This window comes from Lycorma delicatula, chromosome 5, assembly GCF_047948215.1.
Source record: "Lycorma delicatula isolate Av1 chromosome 5, ASM4794821v1, whole genome shotgun sequence".
Classification (NCBI taxonomy): domain Eukaryota; kingdom Metazoa; phylum Arthropoda; class Insecta; order Hemiptera; family Fulgoridae; genus Lycorma; species Lycorma delicatula.
Genome location: NC_134459.1, coordinates 174,992,905 through 175,009,891, shown reverse-complemented (window position 1 = coordinate 175,009,891; position 16,987 = coordinate 174,992,905). Strand labels below are relative to the sequence as shown.

The 16,987-nt window shown below is 29.5% G+C and overlaps 1 protein-coding gene across 2 annotated transcripts in view; it reads right to left on the bottom strand.

Annotated features, from left to right (window-relative positions):
* Window positions 1-16,987, bottom strand: part of LOC142325602 (copine-8-like) — a 131,202-nt gene that overhangs the window by 38,710 nt on the left and 75,505 nt on the right. For both annotated transcript variants that reach the window (XM_075367549.1, XM_075367547.1), the window contains exons 4-6: window positions 9,873-10,091; window positions 4,993-5,128; window positions 488-718 (exon numbers count right to left, since the gene is read on the bottom strand). In XM_075367549.1, coding sequence (XP_075223664.1) covers window positions 488-718; window positions 4,993-5,128; window positions 9,873-10,091 — 586 coding nt within the window. The remainder of the gene's footprint in view (window positions 1-487; window positions 719-4,992; window positions 5,129-9,872; window positions 10,092-16,987) is intronic.

The window sequence follows — 16,987 nt, the reverse complement described above, 5'->3', positions numbered from 1 at the left end:
TTGTAAAAATACTGAATATATTTTGAAGTAACCTTTTCAAAATTTTTTACTATAAAATTTGGTTCGGTCTGACAATACAAAGGTAAAAAATTTCAAATCAAACAACGCCGACTGTTTGATTTTGATACAAGAATGTAGTAATAATAAACATTATTACATAATACACAATATTGTAACTACAAAATATAACTGAAAATTAATCTTTCAATATTTAGAAAGAGTGAGAAGCAAGAACAAACAACATGAAAGATCATAAAGCCCTTTTTTCTAAGTTTGAATTTTTATATCTGTAACATATTGTGTTCAAAAATATTAGATAGTTTTTAAAATGCACTACAGTAAAAACAAAGTTAGAAAAACTTTAACTGCATCTGAGCTAGCTTTCACATTCTCCTTTTCTTTTATACTAAGGCTTTAATTAACACCAAAGTAATTCACCAACAATAACAATGTAATACTACAGTCATCAAAAGTGCTACAATTATACCTGGTACACCATTACAATATGGACTATTGGGATCCATATTGACAAAGAATTCATGTGATACTCTTCCATCCGGTGGCAATCTTGCACCGAATCCTAACACAGGAAATAATTTATCGCTATCATAATCTTGGATTATTGAACCAACAGCAGTTATAGCCTGCTCATAACAATTTGGCATAACTCCTGACACATAATGAAGTGAATTTGGATCCTCAGGGTTTCCATTTGAACCTGCAAAAATATTTTTACATTTTTGTTATAAAAAGTGCTTAATCATAGTGCTTAATATAATTTTAACAAAATAATTTTCCTAGATCAAAGTTATACTACGCTGGAAAGATAACCTCTGTAGAAGGAAGATTATTTCCTCTTACAACCAAACAGCCATATGTAACCCTCCAACATAACCACTACCACATTAGCGCCATGTGCAGTTTTTCATTGTGAAGATTTTTTAGTATCTGGTATAACAAACAAATACAGCAGAGACATGCCAATCTGAGTTTCAATCAAAAATGTTTCCAATAGTATGACAAGAATTTAAAATACAAAGGGCACTAATAAAGTTTTGCAGTACGACAGAATGGATTATCACAGGTAGTTACAAGTTAGCACATGTTTAGACAGGTTCCAATCTGCACTGTTGTTACTCTAGTTCTGTCTCTTTGTCGTTTACTTTTTAAATGTGTTAGTGAAAAGAGGCAGTGATGTTGTGGTCAGAAGCTGAATACCAGGCAATTTTGCACACGGCTTATGAGTAGATCAGTTTTTAGAGGAATGATTCCTGCGCTTAGAGAGAATTGTTCTTATAGTACAAACAATACTTGGGTGGTGTTGAGTTTGAAAGAAGAAATTCTGCCCTTGAAGATGCTGCAAGGTCAGGTCAAGCCATTTTCGTCTGTGACTGAGGAAAACATTGCTGTAGTAAAAAAAATGCACTTTAAGCTCCTATATTGTATTTTGCTAGCTCATTTTTTATTGTTTAACTTTTTTAATGTAATTTGTAAGCTATAAATAAACGATACTAGACAACGAATTAAATCACAGTCAAATCATATGACATCATATCTTATTAGATATGATGTCATATGATTTGACCCTTGACTGAAGAGATTTGACTGAATGATTTGACTGAAGAGTGACCCTTCATGGACAAGATTAATCATGTCTGTGCAGGTCAAAAAATGTAGTTGAAAACACAGCTGTGTTGTTTATATTAAGCACTGGATTTAGGAATGAATTAATTTTGTTCAGTTTATTGTTGTCTTAAGTTTGTTAACAGTGCAGTGTCATAATGCCTCGAAATTATGTAATGATGTGGATGCCTTTTGTTATGTATGTGGTGAGTTTATCGTAAAATCAAATAGAAAAAATATTACATCTTTAATTAAAAAAGCATATCGTTTGTACTTTCAATGTAAAATTGGTGATCAGGATAAGACATGGGCTACTCATAGAGTATGCACTAATTGTTCTGTATATTTAAGAGGATGGCTGAAAGGTACACAGAAGTCTTTGCCATTTGGCGTACCTATGGTTTGGTGTGAACCAAAGAATCATGAAACCGATTGTTACTTATGCTTAACAAGTGTGTCTGGAATTTCTAAAAAAATCTAAACATAATGTAAAATATCCTTCGTTGTAATCTGTAATCAAGCCTGTACCTCACAGTGAAACTATTCTAGGTCCTGAGCCACCTGTGAATGTATGTTTCAAAAGCAGCGATGAAGAATCAGGCAGTACAGAAGAAGACAACAATGATTTTGATTTTGAATTATCTTCCAATAAGCCAGATCTTATATCACCAGGTGAATTAAATGACTTGGTTAGGGATTTAAATTTATCAAAAAATCAAGCTGAACTGTTAGGATCAAGACTGCAAGGTAGGAATTTACTTAAAATATACAAAAATTTTGGGCTTTCGAAGCCGACAAAAAGAACTTTCTTAGTACTTTATTGATGGAAATAATTTGGTTTATTGCAGAAATATTGATGAGCTTATGTTGCACTTAGGAAAAGTTCATAAAACTGAGGATTGGCGCCTTTTCATAGATTCATCCAATAGAGTTTAAAAGTGGTTCTACTATGTAACGGTAACAAATATCCTTTGATACCAATTGCTTATGATATTAATTTGAAAGAGACATACAATGTGATGAAAGACGTTCTTGAAAAAATAAATTATAAAAAACATACCTGAAACATATGTGGTGATTTGAAAGTTACAGCTACTTCATTAGGCTATACTAAGTATAGCCTAACGAATGGGATAGCCGAGCTAGGGATAAATATTATATTACCAAAGAGTGAAAAAAACGAGACAACTTAACTCCAAATGGGAAAAATATTTTTCATGAGCCCTTAGTTGAACCCAAAAAAAATATTTTTACCCCTCTTCATATCAAGCTAGGACTAATGAAAAATTCTGTATAAGCAATGAAGAAGGATAGTCCCAGATTTTTGTACATCAGGCACAAATTTCCAAATGTAAGTGAAGGAAAAATTAAAGAAGGAATATTCTCAAATAAGAGAGAATTGGTCAAAGATGATATATTTCACTCAATGTTAAGTAATGTAGAAAGTGCAGCTTGGACTTCATTTACAGATATTTGCAAAATGTTTCTTGGTAAACAAAAATCTACAGTTACCACAATATTGTTAATCAACTTCTTACTCCATACAGAGCTATGGGATGTAATGTCTTTGAAAATACATTTTCTCCACTCACACCTAGATTTTTTCCCAGACAACCTTGGTGAACATTTCCACCAAGACATTTTGGTGATGGAAAGTCACTATAAAGGGAAACGGAATACTACCATGCTAGCCGATTACTGTTAGACATTAATTCAGGATGTGCTTGAGGCTATTTATAAAAGAAAAACATCAGCAAAATTATTGTAACAGGTATGGCCATGCAAAATTATAAATTTTACATGTTTTAACTATATTTTCCCTTAATTTTTTTTTTAAGTGTAATTTTTTAAAACTAAGGGTGATAGAAAAATTATTTACAGATCTGTAATGTACGCAAAAAAGTATCACACTTAGAGAAACATTAAACAAATTTTTTTTTGTCTATCAGTGTTATTACACATTCAGACCTTTGCTGATATATATAGACAAACACAGATAAGGTCTGGTGGGTGTCAAAACGATAACTAGAAGTTAAAACAAAATCACCTAGTACAAGGTAAATAGATTATGAGAAACCCTCATAAAAAAAATCTGATACGGACACCACATGACTTCCTTGTATGCCTATTAAATTAAATTACATATACACTTTTTTTTAAAATGAAAAGTACATAAAATTTTATTTCATTAATAACTAACTACTAATATTTTTGCAAGTTTTTCTTCTTTCTTCTGTTATTGTTGAATTATTCATCGTACATTTTTTTTTACAGTAAGAGATTAATAATTATTAATAAATCAATATATTTAATTTAAAAAAAAAGAGATAAAGTCTAATTCGAACCGATGTGCCTTCCCCTTGTAAGAACCAAACACTTCATTAATTAAAATTTTATTTGGCTATAACTCTGGAACCAATGAAAATAAATACAACTTATCATTGAAAAGCTCTTAATGAGGGCTTATTACTGCAGTTAAGAAAAAGCCCAAAATCCAAAAGAATTTAGATTTTGGGTTTTTTTGGGCACTTTTGGTTTAGTAGATTGCAATCAAAGAGGAGGTGCACAACTAGATCTTACAACAGCCCTAAATCCAAAATTTCAACATCCTATGACTAATCGTTTTTGAGTTATATGAGATACATACAGTAGAGAGTATGTACAGATGTCATGCTGAAACTAGTCAAAATGGATTCAGGAATGGTCAAAATGAATATTTCTGTTGAAATCTGAAAACCAAAATTTTTTGCGATTACAATACTTCCTTTACTTTGTACAAGGAAGTAGAAAAAGGAAGTTTACATTTAAGCCAAACATAATCTACACTCCCTTTGTTTACTAATCTCGTCTAATTAATGTAAATAAACAAATTATATACATTATTTGCCAATATCGGAGCTGATTAATCAAATTCACTGCATTCAGCATGTACTGATGGTGAAAGCTGAATAAATATATTTTTATAGAAAATTGAACAAAGGGCAAACCATCTGACCATTTATTTGTTTCATTATTGTTCATTCATGCAGTTAACATTCTGTATATGCTAATTGGCCCTTGCAATTTATAAAATACTGAAAATTTGATTAAATCTTTTTAATCAAATTAAAAAGATTCACCGCATTTTAACAAATGCGGTGAATTTGTTAATCACCTCCAGTGTTGAAGAATAACATATATAATTTACATATTTAATGTTAATTACATGAGGTTAGTGAGTGGAGCAAGAGTACGTTATGTTTGGCTTGTATTTGGTATGTGTCGACATTCACCGGAGAATATCATTTGTCAGCTATCTGCCAGATATGTCTTTCACAGTAACACACACACACACATACACAAATAAAAAATAAATTATGATTAGCAAACCTGTAAAATCAATTGCAATCGAACAATGAAGTTGAGTACCACCTTTTATATAATCTAGGAATGAATAAACAGGCTTCAATTCAAAATGATCCAAACAAATTTCACCAGAATGCAAATATGAACCTTTTTTCCTAACCTAAATTAAGTAAAAAGAAAACAAAATGTTTCCATCAAAACATTAATATTTTTCAACAGCAAAATTTAAACATCTGAAACAAATAGGAACTATTCTATTCTACTTCGAAAAGCACTAAGAAGTAACAGATCATACAGGTAAGGAGTTTCTAATAATAACAAATTATTATAATTATTTAAAAATAAAATATAAAATCACACTGGATAAAATTAATTACTTAAGCATAATAGTTTCTTTCTTTTTTAAATTGGTTGCAAAAAAAAAATTGCAATCATCTTATGAAAGGCTAAAAGATACATTAAGATAAAGAATATGTAAAACACCAACACATGAGGTGCAGCTCAATACCTAATACAGATGCAAGCTTATAACAAATAACACAAAGATATGAAGTTTATTAAGAAAGTAAGTTCTGTTTCTAAATATTGCAGCTGCAATGCTATGATCAAAATCCTATGAATTCATGCAGAGTCACCTAAAATACCAGGAAGGGATTGACACAACTCTGTTTCAAAAATGTTCCAGTATGTTTCCTTCTTAGTTTCAGTTTGTAACAGTTAAGAAAACTGAGATATGAATTGCACAGGAAATTCAATCTGTAATGTCTCTTGAATGCAAAGAACATTAAACCTGTTGAAATTCACTGTTGATCTGTGACAATTATGGAGAAAATGCAATGAGTGATATCATAGTAAAGAAATGGGTGCGACTATTTAATGAAGGACTTGGTAACATGCAGGATGATGAATGGCATAGGTGGCCATCCTGATTATAAATGACATGGAACGTGGAATTGATGAAAAAATTAAAGCAGACATTTCATCATGACATTCACTTTCAGTACATTTTCCATAAATTTCACATTTGCTTCTACATGAAATATCTGAGAAATTGGAAACTATGTGCATGTTGAGTGCTTAAGATGATTACTGAAAATCATAAAATGAAATTGTTGGGCAGTGTGTTGTAATATTTGATTCTGCACAAAATTTTTGAATGCAATAACTTGTTGAGCTGTACAGGGACTGAAGACACACATAGATATTGCATGAAATGCCTGAAATGAAGCAAAAACTTATGGAATTGTGATATATTTTGTTACTGAGAAAGAAAACATCCAAGCTGAAGTTTTCTACTTGGAAGTTCATGGCACAATATTTTGGGGCAAAAAAGAAGCTTTGTTAGTTAACTTATTACATAATCAATAGTGAAGTCTACACTATTGTGATCACAAGTGATGCGGCTTGCTTACCCGCATGAGTTGTGTTGATTCATGATAACGCTTCTTCATTTGCTGCAGTCACAATGCAATGTCTGCTCACAATCTTTACCTGGGAATAGTTCAATTATTCCCTGTACTGCCAAAACCTTGCACAAGTGACTTATTTCCTGTTCCTCTGTCTTAAAACTTTCTTTTGATACATTAATGAATACCTTATTTTTATTCCATATTATTGTTTATACAGTACTGAAGGTGATTTCTGGCCAAAACTTTGTATCACATCACAGCTTACAAAATGATGGGCAATCCTTGGTATAAGGTCAAGGTTGTTCTTGGCTCTATACACAATTTTGTCAATAAAATATACAAATAATAACTTATCAAAAAGAACAGTTAAAATTTCAACATCAGCAAGCAATTGCAATAACAAAATTGTCTGAATTACAGTATGAAATTCTTCTGCACTCTTTCTACTTTCAAGACTCAGCACCCTGGGACTAATAACTGTTTCAAACTATAAATAAGTGGCTTGCTGTAAAATAATTTACGTAAAATTATGAAGTTATTCTGAAAAATCTGTTTATTTTGAAGACTCAGGTAAATCGTACTGAAAGGATGAAATCAAGAAACTTGAGTATCACTGGACTAAGTGTAGAGACTTCAAAGAAGACTATGTTGAGAAATAAAAAAAAAATATTTTAGCTGAAATATTGTGCCTTAGTTTTTCATGGACTTACAAAATATCAGTCGTAAAGAAAAAACTGGAGGAGCTCTAAGTTTAAGAAGCAAAACTTCAAAATCATCTTGTGAACATCAGATATATCACTCGTTTCAAGCAGCTAATTTTTATATTAGAAAGGAATCTAGTTTTATGGTCAAAAGAAATCTGTTAAGAATACACCCCTTCCTCACTTTTCTAATACGTAATCATAAATTTAATAAAAAATTGACATGTCATAATTTCACATCAATAATTAATTTAAAACACTGAATTTGTAAAGAAGCCAATATAGTTCGTTTCAAATCACTTGTGTAGTAAATATGGAAATATATTTCTCTTGTATAATATATCAAAAAATGGGAAAGTATGATCTTTATTAGTTTGAGATTCAGCAATTCCACTTTAAAGCATTATGACAAATAACACTTCAAAATTTTAAACAATCCAGTCTCAGATTTTATAAGTTTTAAACAGTTAAAATAAAACCCTCGAGTTCAGAGCATTAAAAACAGACTCAAATCTACCTAAAAAACCACAGAGAGAGAGAGAGAGAGTGAGAGTGAAGGGGGGTACCCCCCATTACGAAATGTGGGGGTACATAGTTTTTGTTCAGCTTCATATTTTATTTATTTATATTTGTGATATATTTTGCTACTGTCTCGTTTTCTTCTTTTTTACAGCTGTATATTTAGTTAAGTACAGTTGATGTTAATATATGCATTAATTTAATAGTACTGTTCACTCGCATGTTCATAACTACACAAGAATGTAAAAATATATAAAATATAATTAAATATGTAAAAAGCTAAATAAGAAATATTAAAAAATCGTTTGAACAAATGAATCAGTGCGTTTTATTTAATGTAAAGTTATTATATGGATTATAGTATTTAGAATAGTGAGCATGACCGCGGACGCTATTCAACTCACACATTTGTGAACAGTTATGATATTAAAACGGAGGTCTAATCAAATCATACTACTGGAAGCTTCCTAAAAAACTAATACTGGAAAAAACACCCTAAATTCAACAGAATGTTAAGGTTCTTTTTACTATTTTTTTCCAATTAAAATGACATAATCCATTACAAATTCTTACAAGGTTGTATGATCAACAAATAGTGGGACAATCCAAAAAAATGATGACAAATGTGTTCAAAAAATTCTAAGAATTTTTTTCATCATGATAACTCTAGTAGGCATTTGATAATGTAGACTGGAATAAAATGTTCAGCATTTTAAAAAGTTTGGGGTTCAAGTGTACAGAGACAGAAGAATAATTGCTAACATTTACAGGAACCAAACTGCAACAGTAATAATAATCGAAGAGCATAAGAAAAAAAGCAGTAATAAAAAAGGGAGTATAACAAAAATGTTCCCTATCCCTGTTACTTTTTAATCTTTACATAGAACTAGCTGTTAATGATGTTTAAGAACAATTTAGATCTGAGGAACAGTGCAAGGTGAAAAGGTAAAGATGATACAATCAGCTGATGATATAGTAATTCTAGCCAAGAGTAAAAAAATTTAGAAGAAACAATGAGTGGCATGGATGAAGTCCTTTGCAAGAACTACCACTTGAAAATAAACAAAAACAAAATGAAAGTAATGAAACGCAATAGAAATAAAGTAGATGGTCCGCTGAATATAAAAATAGGATAAGAAAAGACTATGGAGGCAGAAGAATTTTGTTATTTTTGAAGTAGAATTACAAGGAGGGATGAAGCAGGAGTGATATAAATGCCAAATAGCACAGGTGAAATGAGCTTTCAGTCAGAAATATAATTTGCTTATATCAAAAAGTAATTTAAACATCAGGAAAGCATTTTTGAACGTATATGTTTGGAGCGTAGCTTTATATGGAAGTGAAACTTGGGCGATTGGAGTACCTGAGATTAAAAAGATTAGAAGCTATGCGGTGCTATAGGAGAACATAAAAAATCAGGTGGCTGGATAAAGTGACAAATGAAGAGGTGTTGCGACAAATAGATGACGAAAGAACATTTGGAAAAATATAGTTAAAAGAAGAGACAGACTTATAGGCCACATATTAAGGCATCCTGGAATAGCCGTTGCTTTGAGATTAGAGGGTCAGGTAGAAGGAAAAAATTTTGCAGGCAGGCAACGTTTGGAATATGTTAAACAAATTGTTAGGGATGTTGAATTTAGGTGGTATACCAAAATGAAATGACTAGCACTAGATAGGGAATCTTGAGACCTGCATCAAACCAGCCAAATGACTGAAGACAAAAAAAATTCTCTAGTTTACACTTCACTATTAATTTGTAGTTATTTGGCCAAAAATAATATAATACTGATCCTGCAACCTCCATATTCTCTAGACATGGCACCCTGTGTCATGCTTTTCACAAATGCTTTGAGGACTGGAAGAAATTCTGGCGTAGGCGAGTCACATCTGTGGGGGACTATTTTGAAGTGGGCAATATCAACACAGAAAAATAAGTAAAATCCTGTATGACAAAAATTAAAATTCTCATTACTTTTTGATCGTACCTTGTATGTTTTAAACTCACAAAGATTAATTACCTTTTATGGTAGAATTAAAAAATTATTCATTCATAAATTCACCTACCAGAGCAACTGATTAGTCTGGTTACATATGAACCACATCACTATATTTATTGATTTATTTAGCTGTCAACTGAGCTATAAAGGCCAAATACACAATAAAATATAATTACATAAAAATAAAATATACCATAAGATGTAATACAATATGAAAAATGAATTTTCTGTATTTCTAGAATAACTAATATGACTACTAATTTTTAACGACTTACCTGTTTTTCAGGATGAATGCACGCATAACGATTATTAGGACCAGGTCCTTGACTAAATGTTTTTAAATTAGTATAAAATTCACCAATTAGACTGTGTCGTCCACTAGCATTCCAGTCATAGCACACAACTTTCAAACTCCTATCGTAATCACCATTACAAAGTGTTCGTACAGCTATTGTAAACGGATCCCACACTGGATTTAAAGTCCACTTTTTAACCTACGTCACAATTACATAAAGAATTATTTTATTAACAACAGAATATGCATATTTTTTAACCACTTAATCAAAATTTCATTTTCAGTTTTAAATATTAACCACCAAACACAGAGAAATAAATAAGAAAATTTACCTGCTGGAGCGTTTTCAGAATATCACCATCCAATAGCAATATATTATTAATTTCATATAAAATGAAATTAGATTAAATTTTTAAGGAGTCAAATAAAAAAAGCCTTGTCATTTGAAATAAAACCTTATTAACCATCAGCACTGTAGTGATGATAATAATGATAAAGCAACATAAAAAAAATTCTATCAACATGAATAAAATATTATCAAAATCTACCTGTACATTCAAAACACTAAATTTAATTTTACTTATTATTTTAATACCATAATTAAGTATTCTGGAAACTTCTTATTGAAACATTTTCCCAGGATTTTATAGGTTTTTACTATATAGACATATCAGTTGACCTTAAAAATGTCACACAGATCAAGTTTATAGTTAATTTGTTGCTGTGGAGTTTGTTTTTTATAGGTTTAAATGATTTATAAAAGAAATTTCTTTATTTCTATTAATAAAAAAGTATGATTGGTTTTTTTAATTAAATATAATGAACTCTCTCTAAAAAGACCACAGATCGTTCTAAACGAGTTTGGAAGTCTTTAGTGACAATTATTATATCAACAGAGGAAACTGTTACCAGCAATTACTCTGTAGTATTTAAGACCGTAAAAATTTACAACAGTAATATTTCTGTAATAAATAATTACAAAAAAATAGTATATGGTGAGTAAAGAATATTAATTAAGATAAATACATTATTTACATTTATTAATATGAAAACAAAATGTAGTACTGATTAATAATATTTCAATTACAAAATACTGTAGTCCTACTAATTACTACAGTATAATAGGGTACAAAACATGTAAATTTTATATTTAAAAATTACTATTTTAATTTTACATTTATTTTAAAACAAATGTAAATGAGTAATTTTATATATTTGATTGTGGTGAATTTTTTACATTAGGAAATGTAAAATGGCAAATCCAATCAAAAGATTTCTTATTCAACATGTTAAACAGGTCAACATGTTATTAATAGTCACATTCACTACACATTACACAGTTTCACAAAAATGTTCCGTTGACAAGTAAATTATTTTAAAAAAATCATCTGGGTTTTAATCAGAATTGATTATATGTTAATATAAAAAGTTTTTTAAAATTAGTTCAGCTAATCTGGTAAGATGACAAATACCAACTAAGAATTAGATGGCGTATTTTTAAAACTCTGATTAGTACTAATAATTTAAAAAAAAAAATTAATCTGAACAACTTAAAAATAAAATTCTTAATTTATCACATATTTATACATTATTTACAAAAAAGAAGTTCAATTGTGTTGTTAAAAGGGGTAAGTAAGTACTGAAGCTCCATCACCAATAAATTTAATTTATAAATTTATTACCTTCTTCAATGTCATGCATCAAAAAACTTCAATGTAAACCCCATTCACTTGTGTTTTTGGTCTTCCATAATCAAATATGGTATCTGACGAGCATAAATCTATTCCAGACTAAGATAGTAATACAATGACATTTTTTAATTCCATATCAATAGGCTCTTTCTTAATTAACTATCTGATATCTAAGAACCATATATAATGCTCTTTGTCATCAATGTTTGTTCTATAATTTTAAAACACATCATTTTTCATACATTTCCTTCCTTCACTGTATTACCACTATAAATAGCAAACCAACTATCTACGAATTTAAGCCAGAAATATACTTTTTTAGTTTAAAGAACACATCAATCCCTGACATTTGTATTTCCATCATCATTGATCTTATTCATTTTAAAAATTTTGAACTCATACTTAAACAACCATAGTGATCCATGACAAATGGTAGAACTGCAGTAAAAAAATGTTAATAAACTGGATGACAGTGAATCTCTCAGGTGTACACAAAAGAAATTACTCAACAATCATTACTTTCAAGAAGCCCTCACAAAACCTTACAATTGAATTTTTTCTATAAAAATTTCTCTAAAATAATAAAAAACAAAAATCACTTTTAAGAAATCAGATAAATTTATTATATAGTTCTTATTAAGCAGAAAAGCCTTGAAATACAAAAATATACAAATATAATACAGCTGTGTTAAAAAATAGTGAACATTATCAAACTGAATAATTAAAAAGAATTCTGCTGTAATAAATTCAAAGTTACACTTAATTATAACATTACAACTATAAAAATGTGTGGAACAATAGCAGAAATGTGTAAAGTACTAAAAAAAAAAAAAAAAAAACTATATGAAGAGATAAATACAGATACCAAATTTTTAATCAATGTTTCATGTGAGAAAAGTTTTCAAAGTTTCTAGATACATACATATAAAATTAAGTATTGCAAAATGGATTATAAGACTACTTTGGAAAAAATAGTCAGATTTCTTGAATACAAACAGTTTTCTTTCTGAATAAGATATCACTTCAATTGATTAAAGAATCAATTTTATATTTTTTACAGTTTAACTAAAACTAATTTTTTGCAACATTTAAATCATAAATTAAGTAAATAATTGACATAATATTTTTCTTGTTAGTGTAAAACAATAGTTGTGTTAATACGATACCAATAAGTCAAGTTGATGTAATTAAAGTAACAAAAACTAAGCACAGTGATGGAATTGACAACAAAACAATGCACTATGGATTATCCATAGATTACGGATAAAAGGAATATTTCATACTCTAATTTAAATGAAATTATTCTCAGATAAAATATTTAAAATATCTGTTTATATAACGCAGAGAATTCATAAAGTCATGCAACCCAGATTAGATGCCAAACCTACACTTAAATGTAAATTTATTATTATAGGGTTCCTGGTGAGGCAGATATTTTGCTAAGGCTGCATTAGACAAGGCCATAGGTAATATATGACTTGTAATCCCTCTTCCATGTCAGTACTTTGCAGCAGTCGAACAAGCATAACATTTTCACAAGTCAATCCTATATTTATTGCGGAACATTATTTAATAACTGAAGTGTTACTCTGAATGCCAGATTGCTTTAATGGCTAATTTTTACAATAGGGTAATAGCACATAAACTGACTGTCTTTCGTTTAGTGTCTAAGTTTCATGAAACAGGAAATTTCTTTGATGTACATCAGTGTTACATGATAATTTGCACCACATTTATCAGTCACACATTCTTCAAGAAAGAACCTAGAAAATATTCCCAGCAGATTGGACTTTTGATCGAGTTGTTCAAAGGCTACAAAAAACGCAAGTGCAAGAACTTGGGAAAACCTAACTTTAACAGACAACTTCAATACTTTGTTGTTCTAGGTTGTTCAAACTCTTTATTTAAGGTGATGTGTACATTTTGGAAGAATTTTTTTTATTCAGATGAAGTGTGGTTTCATCTATGGATACATTAACAGCCAAAACAACAGAATATAGAGTTTTGAGAATTCTTACATTAATCATGAAAAGGGCTTTAGATTCTCAAAAAAATTAATAATGGGAAGAAATCAAATCCTTATTTTTCACAGAAACACTGAAGGCTTTCATTTTACAAGACAATGTGCTGAAACTTATTATTTTAAATATACTTCTCCATGCATCAATAGAATTGTCTTGGCAATGGGTTAAATGACTTAAGAAGAATGCTAACACTGAAATTACTTTAATAACGCCAGTTTTAGACTTTGTAGAAGCACAATCACAAAGAGTTAATCACATCTGTCTGTAGAGAAGTATTGTAACATATCTAAATAAATACACAACAGGAAAAATAACATTTATTACAGAAACATTAAAAGTAACCTATAATCCCTTGGAAAATCAAGCAGTAGCATTACAGTTTACTAAACTGAAGGTCTTGAGTTTCATTTCTTACACAGGTCTAGATTTTCATGACAAATTAGACTTTTTTTTCAAGGTCCACCAATGAATAACAAAAATTATTAAAAAAATTCATAATCCATTACTTTCAGTAAAACCTCTCCTTTTTCAACAGAGACACATTAGGTTTACTGATGAAGAATATGTGAGAGCAGGAACTGATAATCAAGCTAAGCAGTATTTTTTCTCATACTATAAAAACTCCATTCCTTATCATTAAAAAAAAAAGGAATTAAAGTAACTGTAATAGACATAACCCTGTAATTACTAGAGGAAGAATAAATAATTAATTAATCAAAATTTAGGAAGATAAGGCTTCAGGCAACAAACTACAGAAGAAAGGCTTTATATAAACAGTATGGATAATGAAATCTGAAATTAGTAAAAAAATTCTTTTAACAACTGAAAATTAATGTCTATTAATTTATAAACCAATAATAACAAATTTGGAGGCACACAGACAGATTTTAAGAGAAATTTATTCAGTGATAAATAGGACAGATTAATTGGAATAAATATTTTTGTTAAAGAACACAAAATTATAGTACATTAATTAAAATAATATCAGCCTTCTTTTGCATGACAAAACTTTATGGAAAGATTATTGTACAACATTAGAAGCTGAGAAAAAAGTATAATCAGGCTAAAGCACTTTTTAATTTCAGATAGTTAAATTTAGGGTTACATTTAAGTTAAACTTCTGACTCATCCCATCCTCAGTAGTGAGCGGAAATAGAGGTCATAAAGAAAAAAAGTTTCAAAATACATTAATTATAATATTTTAATAAAATAATCCACTTTATAGTAAAAAATAAAATATAATATTATTAGCCGGTCAGGCTCGCTTTGCTCAGTGGATCGTCTAGCCAGGGGGTTCTGCCCCCTTGGACCCTTGATGCATTCGTATCCTCACGTTTCTATTGTTTGTGTCAATATTAAGTATTTTACAGAAATATCTTAAGAAAAGAAATATTAGTGTGTAGAAAATATTTTTCTGAACATTTTGGTGATTTTATATTTAAAACAGGCTTAGGAGTGAGTAGATGTAGAATTTAATATAAATATAATGTTTAACGCTAGCCATATACATAACAGGGAGTTGTCTTAAGGACGCTGACTTGTTTGTTTATTCTTATGTTTTTCATGTGAAATTGTGTTAGTTGCCAGTTCAGCTGCTGCTATTGGCGCAGAGCGAACCATGTGATTGGTGCAGAGCATACCGCGTGATGCGCCGGGTGGCTGCACACAAACAACTCTCCACCGCTAAATAAAAAATATTTTTTTTACTGCCAAATATTAACTAATTCCCTTTCTTTTATTAATGAAACAAGTATACACTGACCACCACGAAACATGTACTAACGAATCGGGATTTTTCACTAGTGATCGGTAAATTCCGGTGCCTGTTATCTGAGCACGTTATTACTTACTGTTATACGGAATGACATCACTCGAACTACTCGTGCTTTATGTGCTAAGCTAAGGGGGACGGATACACAAACAGACACACATACAAATGCCCTTTAGTAGGGTAGGATATGACAATTCTGTAATAATAAATAAAATTTTAATTGAAAATGATTAATCATTATTCTAAATTTAAATTATACAATAAACTACAAAATAAATAATGCATGATGAAATAAATCCTAAATAAAAAATAAGTGTCAATAAAACAATTACATTTGTAACAATACAATGAAATAATAAATGAATAATTAACAAAAAGCATATGAATTATACAAATCTACACTCATGAATACAGTTTGTACTGTTATAGAAATGCAATATATACAACAATCCTGATTGTCACATGCTATAAAATAAATTGTAGATACCTGTTGACTCACTAAATATCCCATAAAAATGATACTTAATGAATATGCCAAAAATACTATAATTTTAATCATTAGTATAACTTTTTCAGTTGAAATTCTATCACTGTAAATGAAACAATACAACTTAAAAAAGAATAGTAACAATTTTAATAATCATAAATAAATGCAAAAGGTTTATTTAAAACAATACTAGCACACTACTCAAAATTAACATTAAAATGATTTCTTTCTGTACCTACCAAATCGACATTTAACAAAAGTCTTATGAAAATGGATTTAAAGCAGAGTAAAACAAATTCTGTTAGAAAGTCTGACAATATCAACTTATAAGTATGAAAGAGTAATTGACAATATGTCATAAATCTGTAATTACTACAATTTAGAGTAATTACGTCAAATAACCTAAATTTTATAATAAATATAATTAAACAATCCCCCAATATCTCTATTATTTGATGAAGAAAACATTTAATTTCACAGAAATTCAAGTTGCTGACAGCCTGCATCTGAATATTATTGAACTTTGTATTTATATGTTGTTTATAATCAGTTATGTACTGCACTATACTTGCAGTTATATTTTTTTGATTTTGTTGCATTAAAAATTATATAATGTTGCATTTTTTATTATTACTCAGTTTTTTTTTAATAATGAGTTGCAGATGCACTTTTAAAGAAAAGCAGGTATTGAACTTGACTGCAAAATGTGAGATATTTTTGCATTAGACAATTCATATGAGCATTTCAGCAGTGACAGTATGAGGAGTGTTTGATAAGTCAGTACAAAGTTTGAGATGGTGGACATAACACATTTTTGAAGTCATTCTTAGTTTCTTGCATCTCTGCAAAGAGGATACACCAACAGTTTACAAGTGGTTTGGTTATTTTTTGAGTAGTTGTATGAGCATAAACGATGCTGAACGTTTTGAATGGATTTTTAAAGTTAAAACTATAGAGAATATTATAAATATCTATGATATAGTAATGGAGAACAGAAAATTGAAAAAATCCATGATATTGCTAAGATATTACAATCTCAAATTAACGGATGTGTCATATTTGCATAATTATTACTATACACACAAACTGCACTCACAATCAATCAGAAGCATGAAATAGTAA